Source organism: Oncorhynchus tshawytscha, linkage group LG13 (genome assembly GCF_018296145.1).
Source record: "Oncorhynchus tshawytscha isolate Ot180627B linkage group LG13, Otsh_v2.0, whole genome shotgun sequence".
Classification (NCBI taxonomy): Eukaryota; Metazoa; Chordata; class Actinopteri; order Salmoniformes; family Salmonidae; genus Oncorhynchus; species Oncorhynchus tshawytscha.
The window spans coordinates 8925442-8951655 of NC_056441.1; the positions used below are offsets into that span (position 1 = coordinate 8925442).

The 26214-nt window shown below is 42.8% G+C and overlaps 3 protein-coding genes across 6 annotated transcripts in view; all 3 read left to right on the plus strand.

Annotated features, from left to right (window-relative positions):
- Window positions 1-2306, plus strand: part of LOC112264306 (phosphatidylinositol-3-phosphatase SAC1-A) — a 28850-nt gene extending 26544 nt beyond the window's left edge. The window contains exon 20 of the mRNA XM_042295126.1: window positions 1-2306. This exon is cut by the window's left edge and continues 126 nt beyond it. Coding sequence (XP_042151060.1) covers window positions 1-11 — 11 coding nt within the window. The 3' untranslated portion in view covers window positions 12-2306.
- A 1019-nt stretch (window positions 2307-3325) lies between these two features.
- LOC112264309 (tRNA selenocysteine 1-associated protein 1-like) lies at window positions 3326-12626 on the plus strand. 3 transcript variants are annotated; one of them, XM_042295127.1, is made up of 10 exons: window positions 3326-3400; window positions 3487-3519; window positions 5333-5430; window positions 8427-8529; window positions 8901-8953; window positions 9069-9200; window positions 9382-9498; window positions 11233-11428; window positions 11599-11632; window positions 11964-12626. In XM_042295127.1, the coding sequence occupies exons 1-10, from the start codon at window positions 3341-3343 to the stop codon at window positions 12122-12124; spliced, it is 987 nt and encodes a 328-aa protein (XP_042151061.1). In that variant the 5' UTR covers window positions 3326-3340; the 3' UTR covers window positions 12125-12626. The 3 variants fall into 3 exon arrangements, with proteins under 3 accessions (XP_042151061.1, XP_042151062.1, XP_042151063.1); XM_042295128.1 differs by having other exon boundaries at window positions 8430-8529; XM_042295129.1 differs by having other exon boundaries at window positions 3367-3519.
- Window positions 12627-14481: 1855 nt separating this feature from the next.
- On the plus strand, window positions 14482-25274 carry LOC112264314 (syntaxin-12). Of its 2 annotated transcripts, XM_042295130.1 has the most exons (11): window positions 14482-14499; window positions 14894-14976; window positions 20165-20312; window positions 20467-20536; window positions 20683-20782; window positions 21082-21213; window positions 21308-21351; window positions 22052-22142; window positions 23008-23080; window positions 23431-23513; window positions 24471-25274. In XM_042295130.1, the coding sequence occupies exons 3-11, from the start codon at window positions 20213-20215 to the stop codon at window positions 24561-24563; spliced, it is 786 nt and encodes a 261-aa protein (XP_042151064.1). In that variant the 5' UTR covers window positions 14482-14499; window positions 14894-14976; window positions 20165-20212; the 3' UTR covers window positions 24564-25274. The 2 variants fall into 2 exon arrangements, with proteins under 2 accessions (XP_042151064.1, XP_024296601.1); XM_024440833.2 differs by lacking the exons at window positions 14482-14499; window positions 14894-14976 and having other exon boundaries at window positions 19682-20312; window positions 23857-25274.
- Window positions 25275-26214: the final 940 nt, after the last annotated feature.

A 26214-nucleotide genomic window follows, 5' to 3' on the forward strand; every position in this document is an offset into this window, starting at 1 on the left:
AGATGGACTGAACGTGTGTGTGTGGAAAACAGCTCGGCCCAGCGGACTCCTAATACCTCTTCATCCAACTCTTCTTCCTTCTGGCTGCTTGAGGCTCGGACACTGTACTGACCCGCTCTCCACACTATCCTCCTAGGATGCGTCCCAAATGGCACCCTATTCCCTAAATAGTGCACTGTAATAGGGTACCATTTGGGACATAATCCTATGGTTTCTATAGGGGTTTCTCCTCTGACCCAGAACTCCTGTTTATCAGGCAGCATACCTACTGAAGCCGCTCTGAACTCTACAGTCTCCCATCAGTCTGTCCTCCTTCACTTCCTTCCTATCCCACATTCCTTAGATCATGGTGTGTACTGACCTTTTTTTATGATGTTTAATTTCTCTGTTGGACAAGGCTGGTGTACAGTCGGTCAACCTAGGTGATGGTTTAACCACTTTGAAGGCACCACACGGTAATGGCTATTACAGAGGTCTCTCCAGAAAACGTTTTGATGGCACTTTAGTGAATTGCAGCGTAATTCTTCATTTTTCATGAAAGCAACTTTTTAATAACAAGACGATATTCAATATTCTTGTTATACATTAATGAATGGTTTCTTTGGTTTAACTTTTCAGTTTACTGTAATTCAAATGCAATGTATTTTTAAACTACAAAGAAACGATTAGCACTATAACATGCACTATAATGACTGGGGGTACTTTGTTTGGAAAGATGACATGTTTTGGTTGTTCTCTTGAATGTAATACGCCTTTGCTATACTACTAGTTTAAAGAACACGTGTGTGTGTGTGTGTGTGTGTGTCTAAACTAGCTAGTTTTCCTAGAGACGAATGATGTGGGGTCGGGGAGAATGTATTCCTACTATGAATCATGCAAAATATTTATGAATTCTATTTTTAAGTAAAAGGATTCTTGCTTAGCTTACCATCTTATTTTTGTTGCATTCTGGGTGAACATGAAATAAGTTGCACATGGTATGTGATCTGAGCGGTGGGAGATGTTGTTCGTTCATTGTTGGTAATTAGAGTAGTCACTATACCATAGTTCTGTCATAACCTTGACTTGTCATTATTTTCTAGTTTACTTCTCACTATATTTAGGGATTGTTATGCTCCAGATAAAGAATTTAATTTAAATTTACATTTAATTGAATTTAAAACCACACTTTAGACCTGCCTTACAAGCTTGGCCCCCTCCATGATTTGAGGGAGTGGACAACCATTCCTTGTTATCGTGAATATGATTTCTCGTCTTAATGGATTTCAGGATTTTCCTCTCTTCAATAGATCTGTTTTGTGGACAGTTTGTTGCAATGCCTTTGTCTACTTTCCTGTTCGGATTATTTCCATCTTGCATATGCAGTGTTGAGCACTTATTCTACATACAGAAGTAGAGGTCACAGGGTGTAAAATATTTTACAACATCAGTACAAGTCCATTGTTCCTTTTAGAATACAATCTGCCAGTGATTTACTACAACGTTTTAAATATAACTTAGAATGTATTAGTTAATATACTAGAACTAATATTTCTTCTAGCTAGGCAGTGGTAACTACTAAGGAGGGAGGACCAACTCAAGCTTGTCTACTGTTGTGTTTCCATGAACATATCCTTGAAATTATATATGTGTGTGTGTGTGTGTGTATACTGTATATTTTACAATGAGATTGTATGCTGAGCACTTATTTGCAGAGTCTATACTAAATGTAAAGATCACGCAGTGATGTATTTCTTTTTTATCTGGATGAGAATTTAATGATCTTTTGTGAGTCAACAACCACATTTTAAATGTGTATGATTTGCATGGTGAATATTTGTGCTTATATGGGGATTGGAAAGAATCTTGGGCTTATGTTTTGAATATTTATCTTAGACACTGGAGGTTGGTAGCACCTTTTTTAATTCGGGAGGACGGGCTTGTTGTAATGGTACTTGATGCCGTTCCAAACCATTATGATGAGCCTACCTCCCCCCTCAGCAGCCTCCATTGTTCTCAGAATATTAATGCATTTTGGAATATGGTGGTTTTTGTGAATGCATTAATAGTGAATGATTTTCTTTTCCCTCGTCACCATTCCTTTGTTGGTATTCAAAACCCTGAACGTTCCCATATGACCTTAATACATGTAACTGGGCTGTGATGTTGCCTGGTCCCAGATGTGTTTGTGTCATTGTGCCATTCCTTGTCATGACAAAGCAATGAGTGACATGGAGTTGGCATGATAGCACAAAGAGACTGGAACCCAGGATAGCCTCGAAGACCCTGGCCAGTATATCAACTGACTGAGGTTAGTTGTAGACTTACAAAATGTTTTTTTTTTTTTTTTTAAGTGGTGGGCTGTTTACTATGAAACTCGATCTTGATTGGTTTACCAGAAAGGCCATGTTCCCAGTAGGTGCGCTAAAAGATCAGACATGACTATTGAATAAAAATATCCAAGTACTGCCACTGGCAAGGACATGTTACTGAGTGGTTCAGGGGTATGACAGGATCAGTAGCTTGCTACAGTAATTTGATGGTAAAATTTGACATGATTATACTTATATCCAATCAGATGGAATAAAGCAAACACTATAGTGAACGATGTAAGATCTAACTGCTATTTCATCATGAATATACTCGAATAGGCCATCCTACCTGTCCCTATCCCTAGCCCAATACTGGACTACATGAGCTTAACATTACTCCTTAGGCTTAGTTCAAGCACCTTACATGTTCTGTTTAAAGGGCGAATTGGCTATGGTGCCAAATACTCCCTCTAAACCTGACTCGATTCACAATTGCGGTACGGTTCTAGAAACAAATCCCTTGACTTTCATATCACATCAAAATAATTTCAACAAATGCAAAATACACACGTACTATAGACTGTTTTTAACCGGTTGTAACACAGTTGCAGTTACAAGTTTGTGGCGTCTGTCTTCCGTTTACACACAGGTGTTCAGAGACGCAAATAGCTAATTAGCTCAGGTAGTCCACTGTCTTCCATCTGTAACACGGCCAGTAAGAACCCTAATCGTGTAAAGGTATCAATTCAACCTTTAGTTTTTTGACAATTATTTCTCGCTGATATGAAAGATAAGGTCCTTAATTAAGCTTCCAAAATCATATTGCATGCGATCCATGTTAATGTTCAGACCGGGCGTCGCGGTTGTTAACAAACCCACACACAACTCCTTTGCCCAATAAACCTTGTACTTGAACTGAGTCACGATTTAAGGGCAAAATTTCCCCCAATGTCCTAGAACTAGGTAATGACCTTGCTGTAAATTAAACTGTCAACTGACACATTATTCCCTACTTATTTGATTCCACGTAAGAGGTTTATGGATGAGAGATGAGTTTTGCGCATGCGCAGAAACGTAATTTCTCCGTCGCTTCCGACGCGCACAGAGAGGTTTGTTGTCATTTAAAGGGTTCACAGCTCACTTGTATGCAAAGAAAAGCTTCTTTTTTTCTTATTTTTGTTTTTTACAAATTCAGGTCCAAAACATGAGCACACTATGGATGGGAAATGTGAGTATCGAACCATTTCACTCGATATATTTTTTTTTATACTTTCTGCTTATTTGCCAGCATACTGACGTTATTTGGTTAGCTAGCTAACGTTAGGCGGCTACACGCAGAACGTTAGGCGGCTACGTACAGAACGTTAGGCGGCTACGTACAGAACGTTAGGCGGCTACGTACAGAACGTTAGGCGGCTACGTACAGAACGTTAGGCGGCTACGTACAGAACGTTAGGCGGCTACATACAGAACGTTAGGCGGCTACGTACAGAACGTTAGGCGGCTACATACAGAACGTTAGGCGGCTACATACAGAACGTTAGGCGGCGACATACAGAACGTTAAGCGGCGACATACAGAACGTTAGGCGGCTACATACAGAACGTTAGGCGGCTACATACAGAACGTTAGGCGGCTACATACAGAACGTTAGGCGGCTACATACAGAACGTTAGGCGGCGACATACAGAACGTTAGGCGGCGACATACAGAACGTTAGGCGGCTACATACAGAACGTTAGGCGGCTACGTACAGAACGTTAGGCGGCTACATACAGAACGTTAGGCGGCTACGTACAGAACGTTAGGGCGGCTACACGCAGAACGTTAGGCGGCTACACGCAGAACGTTAGGCGGCTACACACAGAACGTTAGGCGGCTACATACAGAACGTTAGGCGGCTACGTACAGAACGTTAGGCGGCTACGTACAGAACGTTAGGCGGCTACGTACAGAACGTTAGGCGGCTACGTACAGAACGTTAGGCGGCTACGTACAGAACGTTAGGCGGCTACATACAGAACGTTAGGCGGCTACATACAGAACGTTAGGCGGCTACATACAGAACGTTAGGCGGCTACATGCAGAACGTTAGGCGGCTACGTACAGAACGTTAGGCGGCTACGTACAGAACGTTAGGCGGCTACATGCAGAACGTTAGGCGGCTACACGCAGAACGTTAGGCGGCTACACACAGAACGTTAGGCGGCTACGTACAGAACGTTAGGCGGCTACGTACAGAACGTTAGGCGGCTACGTACAGAACGTTAGGCGGCTACATACAGAACGTTAGGCGGCTACGTACAGAACGTTAGGCGGCTACGTGCAGAACGTTAGGCGGCTACATACAGAACGTTAGGCGGCTACATACAGAACGTTAGGCGGCTACATGCTACGTACAGAACGTTAGGCGGCTACGTACAGAACGTTAGGCGGCTACGTACAGAACGTTAGGCGGCTACGTACAGAACGTTAGGCGGCTACGTGCAGAACGTTAGGCGGCTACGTGCAGAACGTTAGGCGGCTACGTGCAGAACGTTAGGCGGCTACGTGCAGAACGTTAGGCGGCTACGCGCAGAACGTTAGGCGGCTACGCGCAGAACGTTAGGCGGCTACACGCAGAACGTTAGGCGGCTACACGCAGAACGTTAGGCGGCTACACGCAGAACGTTAGGCGGCTACACGCAGAACGTTAGGCGGCTACGTACAGAACGTTAGGCGGCTACGTACAGAACGTTAGGCGGCTACGTACAGAACGTTAGGCGGCTACGTACAGAACGTTAGGCGGCTACGTACAGAACGTTAGGCGGCTACACGCAGAACGTTAGGCGGCTACGTACAGAACGTTAGGCGGCTACGTACAGAACGTTAGCTAACAGACTTGGTTTATTAGTGCTAACTTGATGCAGATGGTACTGCATTTTGACACCTAATTAAGTAGCTAAACGCAGTCTTTATAATAGTTGCAGGTGACGTGTGGTAGTTAACTTATATCTACGTTAACATGTTATGATAACGTTTTACTGTGTTTGTTTTGGTAGTTGGAGCCCTACATGGACGAGAAGTTCATAACCCGAGCCTTCGGCACCATGGGAGAGTTGGTGGTGAGTGTACGGATTATACGCAACAAGATGACTGGGTGAGTGGTTTTCCGCCTAACGTTAGTGCGTTTGACCTGAAAGTGTAGATCTGGTAACGTTAGGCCGTTTGACCTGAAAGTGTAGATCCGGTAACGTTAGTGCGTTTGACCTGAAAGTGTAGATCTGGAAACGTTAGGCCGTTTGACCTGAAAGTGTAGATCCGGTAACGTTAGTGCGTTTGACCTGAAAGTGTAGATCTGGTAACGTTAGGCCGTTTGACCTGAAAGTGTAGATCCGGTAACGTTAGGCCGTTTGACCTGAAAGTGTAGATCCGGTAACGTTAGTGCGTTTGACCTGAAAGTGTAGATCTGGTAACGTTAGTGCGTTTGACCTGAAAGTGTAGATCCGGTAATGTTAGTGCGTTTGACCTGAAAGTGTAGATCCGGTAATGTTAGTGCGTTTGACCTGAAAGTGTAGATCCGGTAATGTTAGTGCGTTTGACCTGAAAGTGTAGATCCGGTAATGTTAGTGCGTTTGACCTGAAAGTGTAGATCCGGTAATGTTAGCTAACAGACTTGTTTAAAGTGCTAGATGCAGTAATGTTAGTGCATTTTGACCTGAAAGTGTAGATCTGCTAAACGCAGTCTTTGACCTGAAAGTGTAGATCTGGTAACGTTGTGGTAGTTGACCTGAAAGTTAGATCCGGTAACGTTTTACTGTGTTTGTTTTGAAAGTGTAGATCCATGGAATGTTAGTTGCGTTTGACCTGCAAAGTGAGATCTGGTAACGTTAGTGCGTTTGACCTGACAAAGTGTAGTGGTTTTCCGGTAATGTTAGTGCGTTTGACCTGAAAGTGTAGATCTGGTAACGTTAGTGCGTTTGACCTGAAAGTGTAGATCTGGTAACGTTAGGCCGTTTGACCTGAAAGTGTAGATCCGGTAACGTTAGGCCGTTTGACCTGAAAGTGTAGATCCGGTAACGTTAGCTACAATAAATAGCCACACATCTGTTGACATGACAAGGCATAATTAGCCAGGACTAACCTATTTAAACATTTTCACTGATATAGTCGATAGCACGTTTTGGGCTAATTCAGTAATAGTAATTTTTTCCTGATAAAGTAGATTCCTGTTGAAAAATGTTTAAAGTACAGTTTATATTGCTAAATATATATTGAAAATTATCATTTAGTTGCTTCCTGTTGTCATGGCTTTTTGATATATGGCGGAGTGTCAAAACACCGGTTTAGCTGTACAAATTTATATTCAGTATGCTGAAATAAATTGTGATATTTTGAAGACCAATACATAAATTCCTCCCTACAGACGTCACACTTTTGTTCAGATTACTTGTATTTTGCTAAACTAGTACCTTCTAAACTGCACACCCACCAGTATTTACGAAGTGGTCACTCAAGACCGGAATCAATTAGCTTGTTCTACTGTAATCAATAGCGCCTACAAATGATTCACTCACAACGATATTATCTTACAGTCAATGGAACCGGGACAATAACAGCAGCATCATGTACTGTTTGTGCTCTTCTAGCAGTTAAGAGCATTGGCCCAGTAACCGGAAAGGTATCTGGTTCAAATCCCAGAGCCGACTAGGTTAAAAAATCTTTGTGCCCTTGAGCAAGGCACTTAACCCTGATTTATTGTCGGCTGTAAGACGTTCTGGATAGGAGCTTCTGCTAAATGACCTAAAGGTAATGTACTTGGGTATACTACATCTATCTGTTAATAGATGACGACCTGTAATACTACATCTATCTGTTTATAGATGACGACCTGTAATACTACATCTATCTGTTTATAGATGACGACCTGTAATACTACATCTATCTGTTTATAGATGACGACCTGTAATACTACATCTATCTGTTTATAGATGACGACCTGTAATACTACATCTATCTGTTAATAGATGACGACATGTAATAGCCATTTATCAAGGTCTATATCCTGGAAGATTCTTTTTGGTAGTTGGCCAATACGGAGAAGGAAACGCCAACATTTGTTTTGACTGGATAATTTAAACGAATAACCACCTCACATCGGTTTCTAAATAGAGGCAGGGGTTGGGTTTCTTTGACATGATAGTTTAACTCTCAAATCCATTAATTCATGTGAGACCAGAGACTTTTTTTTTATAGGAGCAGCCCCCCACCCCCCCTAAAAATGTCTAAAGCATCACTTACACTTCCCATAAGTGCTCCGTTGCGATTGAAGACTCCCGTTGCGATACTAGCGTGGCATACTTCTTCAGACTGGTCTGTCTGTCAAAGAACAGGAAGTTACCAAACTACAGAAGTAGATGAGAAGATGTGGTTTTTGACAATGGGTTTGCTAGTAATTTGTAAACAATGACTCATTCCTTTTAAGTGAGTACCATTCCTGTTTTACTTTGTGATGGTAATGACATTTGTGTGTAACTGAGTGTTTATGGGTAATATGAACAAGGCTTAAGTTCCACTACAGACTGGATTGAGTATGGGGGGGGAAAAAAAAAAAAAAAAAAACACTGATCAAAATAAACAGATCAATATCTTTGCTTTAGTACCAATCGATTTTGTGAGATTGTGATCACTATGAACTTTTATGCTAACATCACCGATCTGAGGTAAAAAGGATTCGTATATCCTGTAATTATTGTGTCGTGAAAACGTTAGTCTGTGTGATGTAGTTACATGTTCTGTCCGCCGTAGGGAAATTAGCGTACTTATAACGTAATTTAAATTAACACACTCACACATTTTTACAACAATTACATCTAATTCTTCTTACTTTAAGAGTTTAAAAAAAAAAAAATGCTCCTAACCATAATTTAACCAGGCACTCTAGACTAGAGCATCCATCGGGTCTCTGCAGCAGGCCGAAGGTTTGACCTCCCTACAAGGAGTGGTATGATGGCACAAACCCGACTGGTACCCAGGCTATAGCTACACAAACCCGACTGGTACCCAGGCTATAGCTACACCCAATACACAGCTAAAAGAAGCCATCCTTTTGAATGCAACATTGGACCGTTATGCCTTCTCTGTGTTGCTCTTCAGTAGGGGTGCAGCAGGCTACTGCTTCGTGGAGCTGACGGATGAAGCCACAGCTGAGAGGTGTCTTCGTAAAGTCAATGGAAAAGCACTACCAGGAGCCACACCGGTAAATATACCATTTAACAAGGCTACTTGGATGTTATGGATTCTAGGAAGCATGCCGAATGGCACCCTATCCCCTATATAGTTCACTACTTTTGACCAGAGCCCTATGGCACCCTATCCCCTATATAGTTCACTACTTTTGACCAGAGCCCTATGGCACCCTATCCCCTATATAGTTCACTACTTTTGACCAGAGCCCAATGGGATGCAGACCTAAATTGTAGCCGTTTATAAATGCTCCCTTTTGGTGACTTGAGCCAAACAGAAGATCTCTGTGACATTAGTTTATATTATTAGTTTGTATAGGTGAATGCATATTGTCATCATATTGTAAATTATCATTTTTAAAGGAAGCCTTTTTGTACTTAACAGCCTCGAAGATTCAAGTTAAACCGGGCCACTTTTGGGAAGCAAGGAGAAAGCGGGTATATCAACAAGCTCGATTGTAAGTCAAACTGTATGTCATGAGATGCCTTATAGAAGCATTGTAAATGAATGGCCGAACTCTTCCCCCCCCTCCCCCCTTTCTCTCTGCTACAGTCCACTCTATTCCCTGTTTGTTGGGGATCTCACACCTGAAGTGGATGATGGGATGCTCTACGAGTTCTTTTACAACCGCTACCCATCCTGTCGTGGGGGGAAGGTGGTGCTGGATGGCACGGGGAACTCCAAGTGAGTCCAGCAGGATGTTATAATCACTATGCTGGGTTTCCATACATCCGGATTTATGTGTTTTTTTTATTTTTTTTTAATGTCTAAACTTCTTCCACTAGAAGTACCAAAACAAAAGTCTTCACAGCTGAAGCTCTCTAGTTATTTACTTACTTTTTTTGAATGTTTCTCTTGTTTCCAGGGGTTGTGGGTTTGTCCAGTTCCCAGACCAGAGGCTTCAGAAGCTGGCGCTGGAGGAGTGTCAGGGAGCGGTGGGGCTCGGGAGCAAGCCCCTACGACTGAGCCTAGCTGCTAACAAGTGAGTTATACTTCAGTTCTTACTGTGTTAAAATCCTATAAGTTGTCTCCAGACATGGTTTATATTCCGTAGCGTAGTAAGAACTTGCCTTCTTCATTTGTAAAACCAGGGTTGTAGCATAACCCATTAGTTTTCCAAACCACCTTTACATGACCATAAGACACCTTCTCGTCAAAACATCTCATTCCAAAATCATGAGTATTAATATGGAGTCGGTCCCTTCTTTGCTGCTATAACAGCCTCCACTCTTCTGGGAAAGGCTTTCTACTAGATGTTGGAACATTGCTGCGGGGACTTGCTTCCATTCAGCCACAAGAGCATTAGTAAGGTCAGGCACGGATGTTGGGGCGATTAGGCCTGGCTCGCAGTCGGCGTTCCAATTACATCTCAAAAGGTGCTCGATGGGGTTGAGGTCAGGGCTCTGTGCAGACCAATCAAGTTCTTCCACACTGATCTCGAGAAACCATTTCTGTATGGACCTCACTTTGTGCACTGGGTCATTGTCATGCTGAAACAGGAAAGGGTCTTCCCTAAACTGTTGCCACAAAGTTCGAAGCACAGAATCATCATCTAGAACTCCAGCCGACGCTTGGCATTTGCACATGGTAATCTTAGGTTTGTGTATGGCTGCTCTGCCATGGAAACCCATTTTCATGAAGTTCCCAACAAACAGTTATTGTGCTGAAGTTGATCCAAAGGCAGTTTGGAACTTGGGAGTGAGTTTTGCAACACTTCGATGCTGAGCCTTTGTTGCTCCTAGACATTTCCACTTCACAATAACAGCCCTTACAGTTGACCGGGGCAGCTCTAGCAGGGCAGAAATCTAACAAACTGACTTGTTGGAAAGGTGGCATCCTATGATGGTGCCACGTTGAAAGTCACTGAGCTCTTCAGTAAGGTCATTTTACTACCAATGTTCGTCTATGGAGATTTTACACACCTGTCAGCAACGGGTGTGACTGAAATAGCTTTATCCACTAATTTGAAGGGGTGTCCACATACTTGTGTATATAGTGTATTTTTATTTTACCTTTTATTTAACTAGGCAAGTCAGTTAAGAACAAATCCTTATTTTCAGTGATGGCCTAGGAACAGTGGGTTAACTGCCTGTTCAGGGGCAGAACGACAGATTTGTACCTTGTCAGCTTGGGGGTTTGAACTTGCAACCTTCCGGTTACTAGGTCCAACACTCTAACCACTAGGCTACCCTGCCGCCTCTACACTCTAACCACTAGGCTACCCTGCCGCCTCTACACTCTAACCACTAGGCGACCCTGCCGCTAAGTTGTCTGTATATCCAACGTATTGTTTGTCTATTCCCCTCGTCAGTCTTTTGCAAAGCTCTCAAGAAGACCTGAGTAGAATATCTTATTTTTTAAACTCAAAGATGTGGGTTTAATCATTGTCCAATTCCTTCGGGTTACCCATAATGTGCTCTCTCTCTCTCAATTCAATTTAAGGGCTTTATTGTCATGGGAAACATATGTTAACATTGCCAAAGCAAGTGAAGTAGATAATAAACAATAAAAATTAACAGTAAACATTACACTCACAAAAGTATAAAGACATTACAAATGTCATTATGTGCAAATAGTTAAAGTACAAAAAGGAAAATAAATAACCATAAATATGGGTTGTATTTACAGTGGTGTTTGTTCTTCACTGGTTGCCCTTTACTTGTGGCAACAGGTCACAAATCTTGCTGCTGTGTCGCTCTCTACCTCTCCTTTTTAGAACTCGGCATAATCAATCAGACAACAGGGGATGGGGTTCCCACGGAGGAGGCTACAGACACAACCAGAACCAATACAATCAGCACAATCAACAGCCGTACGGTAGTGGATGGGGCTCTTGGGGCTACGACCAGAATGGGGGCAACTATGGCGGCTACAATTACAACCAGTATGATTACACACAGAATCCTGCACAGGTAAGATTTGCTGCCTGGCATCCCCTTTACTGGTGATGTGTTTACGTAGCTCAATGTCACTTTGTTGTTAGACATGCAACATCAACACCATCATGCCTTGTTGTATCCTTCATGTAGTTATGACTTTTCAATATACACCGTCATTTTATTAAACTCATTTAACATTTCAGGAAAATGAAGCTTTTGAAGATGATGGTCTGGAAGGTTGGTGTTTTTTGTTGTTTTTTCCCTTACTTGTTTTTCACCAGACTAGTGTGGACGATGAGCTAAAAGATTCTTGAGGAATTTTAGGTGGTTCATAATGAAGATGGATTGATATCCTGCATGTTCAAAGGATATAACAGTATATGTAATTTAGCGGACTCGTGCTTTTGTGATGAGGTAGACCTGCCTGCAACTTCAGAATCACTCCCTCGGCCCAAGGGGGAATTTCCTCCTAGATCTAATGGTTAACGGCATTGGTTTCCCCGTTAGAGAGACTGGGGTTCAGATCCCACCTGTATAATCACTGTGGCAACCTTTCCCTCTATTGTAGATCCTAACCCAGAGCTGGATGTGGTGGAAGCCAACAGGAAGTTTATGGAACACAGTGAGGAACTGTATGATGCCCTTATCCAGTGCCACTGGCAACCCTTGGAATCCTCGGAACAAACCTTTGGAACCACAAGTACCCTTCTAGAACCTGTCTACTGTTAAGGCAATATCCTCTTGCTATGTTATTTGGCCTCTCATATTATTTTCTGTAGGCTAAAGACATCCCCAGTCCTTGACAATAACTGCCATTTGCTTACAAATGTTGTTTGTCAATCAACAAAAAATGATTTATTTTGTGCATCTATTGACATGTTTTTTTTTTAACAACAAATAAACTGGACACGTGGCTCATCCTGTACCTAAGAATAGCTTCCCATTTTCATGTCTTATGCTTTGCTAAACCGCAACAATGATATCTGTATCCTAAATGGCCCTCTGTTCACTTAAGTGCAGCATAGCTTTTTTTCCAGGGCCTGAAGGTCACTGGTCAAAAGTAGTGCACTATATAGGGAATTAAAGGGCCATTTCAGTGTTTTAATTTTTGTATTAATGTCTTTTCCCTTCTCAATTGAGGAGTAAGTGATTGAGTCATCTGCAGTGTTACACTGCCTTCTGTCTGTTTCCATATGTGTTGTAAAGTAAGAATAAACATATGTATCATGTTGCCAGGTAGAAATGTCCTATAGAATTGCCCCAACCAAAATGACAGTTGTTTCCAGTCACATAGAGTTTAGCAAACATACAATGTTGTGGAACGGCTGCAGATAGAAATGACATGTCACAGAGCTGAGGTGATTTCCTTCTACATGTCACAGAGCTGAGGTGATTTCCTTCTACATGTCACAGAGCTGAGGTGATTTCCTTCTACATGTCACAGAGCTGACTGAGGTGATTTCCTTCTACATGTCACAGAGCTGAGGTGATTTCCTTCTACATGTCACAGAGTTGAGGTGATTTCCTTCTACATGTCACAGAGCTGACTGAGGTGATTTCCTTCTACATGTCACAGAGCTGGCTGAGGTGATTTCCTTCTACATGTCACAGAGCTGGCTGAGGTGATTTCCTTCTACATGTCACAGAGCTGAGGTGATTTCCTTCTACATGTCACAGAGCTGGCTGAGGTGATTTCCTTCTACATGTCACAGAGCTGACTGAGGTGATTTCCTTCTACATGTCACAGAGCTGACTGAGGTGATTTCCTTCTACATGTCACAGAGCTGACTGAGGTGATTTCCTTCTACATGTCACAGAGCTGGCTGAGGTGATTTTCCTTCTATATTTTGTTTCAATCTCAACATTGCAAAAACATTGTACACTGCTTAATGTGCCCCGGCCTCTATTGAGTGAGAGGGCTCCGCATGGCCGGTTCAATCAACAACACCACGACAGTCGCAAGGTTTCCCTGTGACTGAGGGGGGAGGCATGGGCTGCCATAGCCAGAGGGACCTCCATTGAATGAATACCATGGTGGACAGGATTTGAGATTATTTTGCATGACTAGGTCTACTCTGAGTTTGTGTGTTTGTGTGTTTTTTTGAATTCCTTTTTGTAATAATCTTCTACAGTTGTGAGACTTCTTCCTCCTTTTATTTGACTTATCTATGTACATGTTTTTTTAATCAAAATGACGATACCTTTTTAAAGTCCTATTTATAAACTGATTTGATTGACTATCCACTTCATTACCATACGCTTTACTCACAACCAAGGCCTGTATGCAATGACAGATGACAGTTTTGGACAATGATGTATATAATGCAGTGTTCATGTGCTAGTCAGAACTAGGTAATATCTACCTTGGTAACTGGGTGGATGTGTAGAACTACAACCAGATAGCAAGTCGTACATTTCCTAGTTCCCGACCGGCACTTGAATTCGGCATTAAACACTGGATTGTTGAAGCTATGTATTGGCAGTTGAGAGGTGTTGACGACACAGGTCGGCCATATTGGCACTCCCCAGTGGAAGAAGTCCTCCATAGGCATTAATGGAATTCTACTGTATTTCAATTAAATGTTTCAAGGACAAAATTACATGTATTTGAACTTTTTTTTTGGAGTGGGGACATTAACATTTCGTATTCTCAACAACAAAAATATTTGAAGGATTAAAAAAAAGACCAGTTAAATAAATGTTAGATAAATAAATAAAAATGATGGTGTCTGTAATAGCATACACGGGTCAAAAACCAATGTAGACATAAAGGCATTTCTATAGCTTACAAAATGTTTTACAATGGAGTACCAAACATATTTTGGGGCTCCCTAGCGGCGCAGCGGTCTAAGGCACTGCATTTGTGGTTCGATTCCAGGCTGTATCACAACCGGCCGTGATTGGGAGTCCTATAGGGTGGTGCACAATTGGCCCAGCGTCCTCCGGGTATGGCCGGGGTCATTGTGAATAAGAGTTTGTTCTTAACTGACTTGCCTAGTTAAATAAATAAAAAGATGGCTACGCGGTGTCTTTAACGAAGCGTTCCCTGTCAGCGGAGAAGAAGAGAGGATTCAACTCGGAGGAAATCTGTCTCCCTCTAGCAGGTGGCTATTTTTTTTCTTCCGTCTCACCTATTTGGTAAACAAAATAATTGCTTATTTCCTACGTGAGGTTTATTTGCTCGATTATAAATTTAGTAACGCGTACATTACTACGAGTGAACTGATAAGTATGGTACGTGACACATCCGGCAATTTTTGAGAAAAAGCACATGGGCGTTGTCTCAAGATGGCTATATGCATATTCATGAGACATGAGGCTAGAAATATATTGAATACAGGCGGGTGACGTCAACAATCAAAATATAAATTTAAAAAAATGGGCGAGACGTATCCACCAATCAGAAGAAAGGAAAGGCGGGAGCTAGACAGCCGTTGTTAGGGGCGGAGAGTCATTTATCTTGTCAGTGGATCCAACATCTTGCTGTCTGTTTTCCAGGGTTTAGGACACATCGTTGGTGTTGGGACGGTGTCTTTTTGACGAAGGTGCAAAACCAATGTTTGCTACAGCCAGCTAAACAAGTAAGAATGTATCATTTTCCGTTTCAAGGGAACTACGTGAATGTATAAGCTCATGGTGGAATTAAAAACGCACATTTTGTTGACACGGTTCTCCAATTCGTTGTCTGGGGCGGTTTATCTTCCTCACCTGATGTCTCTGTGCCAACTAACGGATATTTACAGCAGCTTCAGACTCGGATACCTGTCGGCAAAAATAGTCATTTCAATTATATAAGTTAGAGCACCCATCATTAGATGGCAAGTTACGTGCTAATAAACATAACAGTTATCTAGTTTTACGGATAACTTGGAGCTAGGTAGCTTGCTACGTTAGTTCAATCTAGTTAGCTATCTAACGTTAAGGCTAGCTGTAAATAATTTGATTTACCTAACGTTAACTAGCTACATTATGAAGGAGCTACCCAGAAACTAGGGTTAACTCTTGTTTGTGTCCCACTTTGAGCAAGCTAGCCAGAGATTGAGGAGGCATGTGGCAGTCTGATGATATTTTGGGAGTGAATGTCTGCTCTTCACTGCCACAGTCTGTTTCTTGGACCCCTCCTGCCTAATGGGATGTGATGAACATAACGTCGATTAAACTAACGGTTTTCCTAGATACCCTTACTAAGAAAAGCTATTGTTGAACTGACTCAGACGGATTGCAAAAGTGTGTAGTCATTACTTTTAACCGATACTATTGTAATGTCAAATCACATTTCATAATGAATCTATGACAGCACTTTTCTCCAGTTAGGACTAGGCATTTAGCTGTTATGTAACTTGTGACACATTAATTAGGCCTATCTTAGGACAAACTTGTATGATAACATTATCTCTGTTCTCACAGTATTGATAGCAAAACAAAAAACGAGTTTCTACTTTCTCCTCCCCCAGAGTTTTCACCCACCTTCCTACACTACCGTTCAAACGTTTGGGGTCACTTAGAAATGTTTTTTTTTTAAGAAAAGCACTTTTTTTTTTTTTTGTCCATTAAAATAACATAAAATTGATCAGTGTAGACATTTTTAATGTTGTGAATGACTATTGTAGCTGGACACGGCTAATTTTTAATGGAATATCTACATGGGCGTACAGAGGCCCATTATCAGCAACCATCACTCCTGTGTTCCAATGGCACGTTGTGCTAGCTAATCCAAGTTTATAATTTTAAAAGGTGAATATATCATTAAAAAACCCTTTTGTAATGATGTTAGCACAGCTGAAAACTGTGGTGATTTTAAAGAAGCAATAAAACTGGCCTTCTTTAGACTAGTTGAGTATCTGGAGCAAACAGCATTTGTGGGTTTGATTACAGGCCCAAAATGGCCAGAAACAAAGAACTTTCTTCTGAAACTCGTCAGTCTATTCTTGTTCTGAGAAATGAAGGCTATTCCATGCGAGAAATTGCCAAGAAACTGAAGATCTCGTACAACGCTGTGTACTACTCCGTTCACAGAACAGCGCAAACTGGCTCTAACCAGAACAGAAACAGGAGTGGGAGGCCCCGGTGCACAACTGAGCAAGAGGACAAGTACATTAGAGTGTCTAGTTTGAGAAACAGACGGCTCACAGGTCCTCAACTGGCAGCTTCATTAAATAGTACCCTTAAAACACCAGTCTCAACATCAACAGTGAAGAGGCGACTCCGGGATGCTGGCCTTCTAGGCAGAGTTGTAAAGAAAAAGACATGTCTCAGACTGGCCAATAAAAAGAAAAGATTAAGATGGGCAAAAGAGCACAGACACTGGACAGAGGAAGATTGGAAAAAAGTGTTATGGACAGACGAATCTAAGTTTGAGGTGTTCGGATCACAAAGAACATTTGTGAGACGCAGAAAAAATGAAAAGATGCTGGAGGAGTGCTTGACGCCGTCTGTCAAGCATGGTGGAGGCAATGTGATGGTCTGGGGGTGCTTTGGTGGTGGTAAAGTGGGAGATTTGTACAGGGTAAAAGGGATCTTGAAGAAGGAAGGCTATCAATCCATTTTGCAACACCATGCCATACCCTGTGGACAGAGTTTAATTGGTGCTAATTTCCTCCTACAACAAGACAATGACCCAAAGCATAGCTCCAAACTATGCAAGAACTATTTAGGGAAGAATCAGTCAGCTGGTATTCTGTCTATAATGGAGTGGCCAGAACATTCATCGGATCTCAATCCTATGGAGCTGTTGTGGGAGCAGCTTGACCGTATGGTACGTAAGAAGTGCCCATCAAGCCAATCCAACTTGTGGGAGATGCTTCAGGAAGCATGGGGTGAAATCTCTTCAGATTACCTCAACAAATTGACAACTAGAATACCAAAGGTCTGCATGGCTGTAATTGCTGCAAATGGAGGATTCTTTGACGAAAGCAAAGTTTGAAGGACACACTTATTTAATTTAAAAATCATTATTTATAACCTTGTCAACGTCTTCACTAGGATTGCACAGTTTGGGGAATATTCAGAGATGGAAACTTTACGTGGGAATTAATGGAAATGTATGCAAATTAATACTAATACTGTTTAAATGTAGATGTTTTTTGCATTGGCTATATTTACTATATCATATGGAGATAAACATAAACCTTTTATCATAAGTAGACATGATTGCAAATGATTAAATCCTTCCAATAGAAAAAAAAAAAAATTTATAATATATATTCACATGGGATGTTTTCACTTAACAACAACATAAAGGTAATATTGGAATGATCCATCACATCTCCCAAAACACAATTGTAAAATGACAGTCTAGAAACTAAAGCTTTGGTTGTCTTCCTCTCAGGCTTCCATGTCTTCTCTCTGGACCTCCTCAATGTTCAAATTTGCCAAGATGGCCACCAATTTTTCAACCCATGTATTGGTCAGCCTGTTGCGTGCTTTGGTGTGTGTGTGTGTGTGTGTGTGTGTGTGTGTGTGTGTGTGTGTGTGTGTGTCCAAACAAGGACCAGTTGCGATCTGAGGAGGCTGATGTTGGTTAGATTTGGAGAATGAGGGAGGCAACAGGGGAAAGAGCCTCAGATCCACAAAGTCCCTTCCACCAGGTGGCTGATGAGATATGTTGGCACGACTGCCATATTGCATCTCCATCCCAAAGCCCTTGCTTGGAAGTGTACTTTGCCAGACTGCCAAGCTCCTTGCCCTCATACATGCGAAGGTGACGAGACAGTAGTGATGACACCATAGGCCTTGTTGATATCTGCACCAGACAGGATGCTCTTGCCAGCGTACATGGGGTCCCACATGTGCGCTGCGGCGTGTTTGGGCTTCAGGCAGAAGTCTTCACGCTTTTTGATGTATTTCATAACTACAGTTTCCTCTGCTTCGCGCAACAGTGAAGTGGGCAGGGCAGTACGGATTTCTTCTCTTACATCTGCAAGCAGAGTCTGAACATCAGACAGTATTGCATTCAGGAGTTTCGGGCTGCTTACCACTCTCCCATAATACATCATCCAGGAGGATCCTCTTGATGGGGCTGTCCATATCAGCAGACTGTGATATGGTAATTTCATGGAGAGACTCCTTCCCCTCCAGGAGACTGTCAAACATGATGACAACACCACCCCAACGGGTGTTGCTGGGCAGCTTCAATGTGGTGCTCTTATTCTTCTCACTTTGCTTGGTGAGGTAGATTCCTGCTATAACTTGATGACCCTTCACATACCTAACCATTTGCTTAGCTGAGTGTGAAGTGAGGGTAGGATTTCTCCACTTTAGACCAAGCAGCCTTTGTGTTTGCAGCATTGTCTGTCCCCAGTTCAAATGCCTTCTGTGGTCCAAGGTCATTGATGTTTGCCTTCAGCTCATCTGCAATGTAGAGACCGGTGTGTCTGTTGTCCCTCGTGTCTGTGCTCTTGTAGAATACTGGTTGAGGGGTAGAGATGTAGGTAATTATTTCTTGCCCACGAATATTCAACAACCTATCAGAGATGAATGCAATACGGTCTCTATGATTTGCTTGACCTTCCCTTGAACTCTGTTGAACTCTGCAACCAACAAATGAGTAGATAAAGCATGTTTGATTGGAGGGGTGTATGCTGGGCGAAGAACATTCAGACATCTCTTCCAATACACATTGCCTGCGAGCATCAGAGGTGAACCAGTTTCATACACAGCTCGAGCAAGACATTCATCAGCGTCTGTTCCTTCATTGAGTCAAACAAACTTCTAATTCCAGAAGGACCATGAGCTGTTGCTATCGATAAGGTGTCTAATTCATCATTTTCACTTCCAATAGAAGTAGAGGGACTTTTGTCAGAGGTTGCTTGTTGTGAGTGCTGAGGGAACTTTATGCACTTGGCCAGATGATTCTGCATCTTTGTTGCATTCTTAACATATGATTTGGCACAGTATTTGCAGTATTTACAAATGTACACAGCTTTTCCTTCTACATTAGCTGCAGTGAAATGTTTCCACACCGGATAGTGCCCGTGGCATTTTCCTGTAAAGATGAGAAAAAAAGAAACACTAAATACAATTCCATGTACAGATAAATAGTTACGCAGTTAGATTAAACAACTCCTTTGTAAGATAAATGTTTTAAAATGAAACATGTATGGAAACGGGTGAATTAACACTCCTCAGTTAGCAGGCTCAAGCAAGCTAAAACTAGCTAGCAGAAATTGTTACACACTTTGCTGTAGGCAACTATTTACTAGTTAACAAAAAATCATGTCTGTCATATAAAATATATTCACCCCACCTGGTATTGTAATCTAAATTTACCAGAAAGCATGTAATCCTTGGCCCAGACAGTGTAGTAGTGTGGGCTCAATAGCATCTCATTAGTGTGTGCAAGATCTTGAGAATCAGCTGTACATGTGATGGAAGAATGCACTGTGCATACAGTGTTGTAATTCCATTGAACAAGGGATAGTTGAACCAAAATATGCCACAAGACCTAGAACTGCCTTAGATAGATAGATATATATATATATATATATATATATCTATCTATCCCACAAAAAAGGTTCACTGTTATAAAGCTAACTTTATTTTTAATTTTTAAATGAATTTAAGCAAAATTCCTCAATTCCAGGGCTAAACTTCCCTTGGAAATTGACTGAAAAGTTTCCGACCCTTTGCAACCCTGGTCTTGACTATATTTCCTATTCATTTTGCAACTCATTTCATGTATGTTTTCATGGAAAACGAGAACATTTTTAAGTGACCCCCAAACCTTTTGAACGGTAGTATACATAAGTTCCCAATATACCTGCCACCCAGCCCCCAGCAGTCTTCACCCAGGAAAAAGAGCACACCGGACAGGCCGCAATGTCTTCTGGTAAAGCAGACCGCTATCTCACCCAGCCACGAGACTCCAATACCCTCATCCAGGCATGCAGCTCCAACATCCAGAAGATCACACAGAACAGTACGTATTGCTGCAGAGAGTGGGCAAACCAAGGGTAGAAGTTTTGTTTTGTAATTCTAAGAGTCATTCATGCAAGTCAAGACTTTGTAATAGTCTATGCTAGATGTATCCTAAAGCCTACAGTTTAGAGGATGTATGTTTTCACACTTCCCAGCTGCCAAGATAAAGAGCATGGTGAATCAGCTGGGGACGGGACAAGACACCAGCGAACTGAGGGACAGTCTGTACGTAGCCTTGTTGTTTTGCTTGTACATACACTGACAAACGTATTAATGTGCCGAACACAGAACAGACCACAAATGTGTGTGTTCTGTTACTCCCTGAGAGTCTGCTATCTCCGTTACTGTCCTTTGGACATCTGTTCATTCAGGCAGCAGATACAGCACTTTACAAACCAGCTGGCCAAGGAGACCAACAAGCACCTGAAAGACCTGGGCTTCGTCTCACCATCTTCAGCACCTTCCGAGCAGGTCAGTGTCTGTTCCAATGAGATTGTGTCTGTGACTGACTCCTCAACAATGACAACTGGTAACCTTTGTGTTTTGAATGACTTCAGGTTGAAGTTTCCCATAGGTACTGATCTAGCATCAGATTCCTCTCCCCCGCAATCCTAACTTCAACCATTACTGGGGGGAAATGCAAAACTGACCCAAGATCAATGTCTTGGGGCATCTTCACCCTACACCACTCCTTGACAATGACTGTGACAACTCACTGACCATGACCATATGTTTTGAATGACTCATTTTGTTCTTTGCTCAACCCACAGAGGCAACAGAAGATCCAGAAGGACCGACTGATGAATGATTTCTCCGCTACCCTCGACAACTTCCAGGCCGTACAGCGCCAGGCAGCACAGAAGGAGAAGGAGTCTGTGGCTCGAGCTGGTTCCCGTCTCTCAGTAAGGCCAAGGTCATACCGTTGACTAGGTTTTCTATTTTCAAACTTTCAAGTGGATATTTAGTTTATGTAATGCCTGGCTCCTCTCTTGTCAGGCTGAAGATGGTGTCTCTGAGGAACAGCTTGTGTCTTTTGATAAGTACGTTCAAGCTTCTCTCTCTCTCTCAAAGGAGGATGTTTTTAATACTCTACTTCAGGATATGGTTCCTGGTCTCTCATATCTCCTTGTTAAACATATATAGGAATAAAATTCCTTTATCAACCAATTCAATTAAAACACTCTGCCCATTTCTAAGAATTTGTAAGATACTTATTTGCATCAAATGGACAGAGAACAGTCTCAAAATCAATCAATAGCGTTTATTCTCGAGAGTACTGACCATGGTACAATTTACAACGGGTTCTATACTAAAAATGACATCATAGGTTTTAAACTGTCCTTCCTCCACTCTGATACAATGGTAGTATAGTTCACAAGCCTTCCCACATTGTCCACCACCTGTTAAATAATCTACTACTAGCCCAAGGTCTCTCCTCTCCCTGTGTAGAGACAGGATGTCCTGTATGGAACACAGCATTCCAGCCAGTCTGACGATAGCTCCATTCGTTTCAAACAAGGAACAGACAGTCCTTGTACTAATTCTTGATTATAATTACACACATTATATTCAGTGACATGATTATAATAAGATTCATACATCCATACCGTAACATAGTAGTATTCTGTTTAGTTGTAGTTTTAAGCTAAATAATGTGTACCTCCATTGAGTCATTATTCATCAAAATCTCATTACAGTCCTTCTCTCCAAAATGTGTTTTCTCACTGACCTTTTCTACAGCCAAGATGATTGGGCTCCGATAATCACACAGACAACAGAGGAGGACTTGGCACTTATCAAGGAGAGAGAGACTAACATCAGACAGCTAGAGGTAAAACTCTCTCACACGCTCCCTCTATCTCTGTATTTCAATACATTAAGAACACCTTCCTCATATGGAGTTGACCTCCCCTTTTGCCCTCAGAACAGCCTCAATTCACCGGGACATGTACTCTACAAGGTGTTGAAAGCGTTCTACAGGGATGCTGGCCCTTGTTGACTCCAATGCTTCCCACAGTTGTGTCAAGTTGGCTGGATGTCTTTTGGGTGGTGGACCATTCTTGATACACACGGGGAAACTGTTGAGTGTGGAAAAACCCAGCAGTGTTGCAGTTCTTGAGACAAACCGGTGCACCTGGCACCTACTACCATACCGCGTTTAAAGGCACTTCAATCTTTTGTCTTTCCCATTCACCCTCTGAATGGTCACACATACACCATCCATGTCTCAAGGCTTAAAAATCCTTCTAACCTGTCACCTCCCCTTCATCTACACTGATTTTGATGTGGCCCTAACAAGTAACATCAATAAGGGATCATAGCTTTCACCTGGATTCACCTGGTCAGTCTGTCATGGAAATAGCAGGTGTTCCTAATATTTTGTACACTCAGTGTATCGTTCTGTGTCCCTGCGGTCAACGGGCGGGCCTCTACAATGTTCAGCAAGGGGCCACACCATTGGCCACGCCCCTGCCACATCCACCACCTAAGCTCCATTTTGATCCAGAAAGAAATCCTGATTTTAGGATTCAGGCAGCGCCTGGGGACCAGACCAATGCCTTTGTTCATCACGTGGCATAAACAGGAAAATTATCTTTCTCATTGAGTTATGTTGTTGTTTCCGCATTACCTTTCTCATTGAGGTATGTTGTTATTTGAGGATTACCCTTTCTCATTGAGGTATGTTGTTATTTCAGTCGGACATCTTGGATGTGAACCAGATCTTCAAGGACCTGGCCGTGATGATCCATGATCAGGGAGAGATGATTGGTGAGTCCCGTCACTGTTGGAGTACTGCAGTACAGAACCCCAATCTGTCACCTCCTTCATAAAAACCCACCACTCTAAAACGTGATTTGAACTCTCTTTATGATTGCATTTCCCTCGATGCACATGCTCCCAGGTAGAACAGCTGACCCACAAACACGTGTGTTATTGGAACAACTCTGCTGATTGTCTTTGTTTGAAATGAAAATGCATCTACGCTATATGTGAATGAGTAGGTGTTCTAAAACTTTTGACCGGTAGTGTTTGTGTTTTTTAAAGAAAAGCTGACCCGCCATAAGGCAAAGCTGAGCCAGGGTGTCTCACCCTTCTCTCTGTGTGTGTTTACATGACAGACTGCATAGAGGCCAACGTGGAGAGTGCCGAGGTCCACGTAGACCGAGGGACAGAACAGCTTCAGAGAGCCGCCTACTTCCAGGTAAGAGGAATTATCACTGTTGCAGAGTAAGACTCTACTCCCGAGTGGTGCAGCGGTCTAAGGCACTGCATCTCCGTGCTAGAGGTGTCACTACAGACCCTGGTTCGATTCCAGGCTGTATCGCCACCGGCCGTGATTGGGAGTCCCATAGGGCGGCGCACAATTGTCCCAGTGGCGTCTTGGTTTGGCCCGGTGTAGGCTGTCATTGTAAATAAGAATTTGACTGACTTGCCTAGTTTAAATAAACGTTAAATAAATATTTGTGAAATAAACAAGACCCTGCGTCCCCTGCTAGCTAGCGATGGCTGCCGATTTTAAAATGAGGGATCCCTTTCATTTTCAGGAGGATTGTCTCGTGCCGAACTGAGCGCCAAGTGTGAGAGCGAGGGGAACTGAGCCCCAAGTGTGAGAGCGAGGGGAACTGAGAGCGCCAAGTGTGAGAGCGAGGGGAACTCGGAGCGCCAAGTGTGAGAGCGAGGGGAACTCTGAGCGCCAAGTGTGAGCGCGAGGGGAACTCTGAGCGCCAAGTGTGAGCGCGAGGGGAACTCTGAGCGCCAAGTGTGAGCGCGAGGGGAACTCTGAGCGCCAAGTGTGAGAGCGAGGGGAACTCGGAGCGCCAAGTGTGAGAGCGAGGGGAACTCGGAGCGCCAAGTGTGAGAGCGAGGGGAACTCGGAGCGCCAAGTGTGAGAGCGAAATTACATTTAAGTTGGATATTCTGCATATTCTCAGTGAAATCATGGAGCGATTGACCAACTTAGGCTCACTGTAGCTTTCGGACTACTGGATTGGCTGTTGATCCTTTTGCCCTCCGAACAGCCTGAGTTCATCAGGGCATGGACTCTGCGAGGTGTTGAAAGTGTATAAACTGAGCAGTATAATAAGAGTCTGGTAGCAACGGTTCTGTTTCTGCATCTCAACTGTCACCAACACACCCATCCCTCTGTCTCTCCCCTCAGCAAAAGTCCCGTAAGAAGATGTGTGTCTTGGCTGTGGTCCTGTCCATAGTACTGACCATACTAGGCATCATGATCTGGCAAGCCACCCAATGAGAAGACTACACCCAACCTTCTTCTTTCACTTCTTTATTTGTTTTGATCCCCAACCTGAAACACTAGCCCCTGGAGCGGTTTGAGAAAGGGATTCCTGGCTAGCTCACTGTTGGCAGGGGTCAGAGGTCAGGGGAGTGGCATCAGGGGCAAAGGGATGGGTCTGAGATGTAACCTTACCTGTTACCTGACCCCCTCTCCTGAGCTCAAGGCCTCCCGCTAACCTCTTCTCTGAGACAAGGCGGTAGTATTTCTATTCAAATGAAGGAGAGTATTGGAGAGCGTGGATTAATAAAAAGAGACTCTTATCTGTTTGTGATATTACTGCACTAATACGAACATTCATTGTATTTACAAAAGCAGAATAATTGTTATTATTGTAAGGGGTGTCCATTTTTGTAACCTGTACATTTCTGACACCTTTTTGTGTGTAAGCAGTTTAGTGTCCCACTCAATTTCAAGTTATAGGAGAGGTTTCCCCCAACACACATTATTCCTCCACTAAAATACTTTTTTTTTTGGAGGTTCTCCATTGAGCTTGTTTTGTTGTTGTCCAGGACTAGCCTTAATCTGTGTTGAGGAAACCACCTCGTAGTCTTTATATTGCTTAGGTGAGATGAAGTTCTCATAGCAACTTTGTTTTATCGAACTGTATACATGATAATAAAAAACTATGGTTGTAATAAATACATTTAACACCGTTGCATGAGCCAACCAGTTGCCGGAATGTTTATTTATTTTTTTAGTGTAGGACTAGGAATAATCGTTGTCAGGGAAACAAGCCCTTGCAGTAGTATTCTGTAATGCAACTTTATATTCTTTATGGTTCCTCCCTGCTTTAAGAGCATTTTAGAGGAGCGGGGACTTTATTAGGGGTGAGGAACGGGGACTTTATTAGGGGTGAGGAACGGGGACTTTATTAGGGGTGAGGAACAGGGTCTTTATTAGGGGTGAGGAACGGGGACTTTATTAGGGGTAGAGGAACGGGGACTTTATTAGGGGTGAGGAACGGGGACTTTATTAGGGGTGAGGAACGGGGTCTTTATTAGGGATGAGGAACGGGTCTTTATTAGGGGTGAGGAACGGGGTCTTTATTAGGGATGAGGAACAGGGTCTTTATTAGAGGTGAGGAACGGGGTCTTTATTAGAGGTGAGGAACGGGGTCTTTATTAGGGATGAGGAACGGGGTCTTTATTAGGGATGAGGGGGTCTTTATTAGGGATGAGGAACGGGGACTTTATTAGGGATGAGGAACGGGGACTTTATTAGGGGTGAGGAACGGGGACTTTATTAGGGGTAGAGGAACGGGGACTTTATTAGGGGTAGAGGAACGGGGACTTTATTAGGGGTAGAGGAACGGGGACTTTATTAGGGGTAGAGGAACGGGGACTTTATTAGGGGTAGAGGAACGGGAACTTTATTAGGGGTAGAGGGGACTTTATTAGGGGTAGAGGAACGGGGACTTTATTAGGGGTTGAGGAACGGGGACTTTATTAGGGGTTGAGGAACGGGGACTTTATTAGGGGTGAGGAACGGGGACTTTATTAGGGGTAGAGGAACGGGGACTTTATTAGGGATGAGGAACGGGACTTTATTAGGGGTAGAGGAACGGGGACTTTATTAGGGGTAGAGGAACGGGGACTTTATTAGGGGT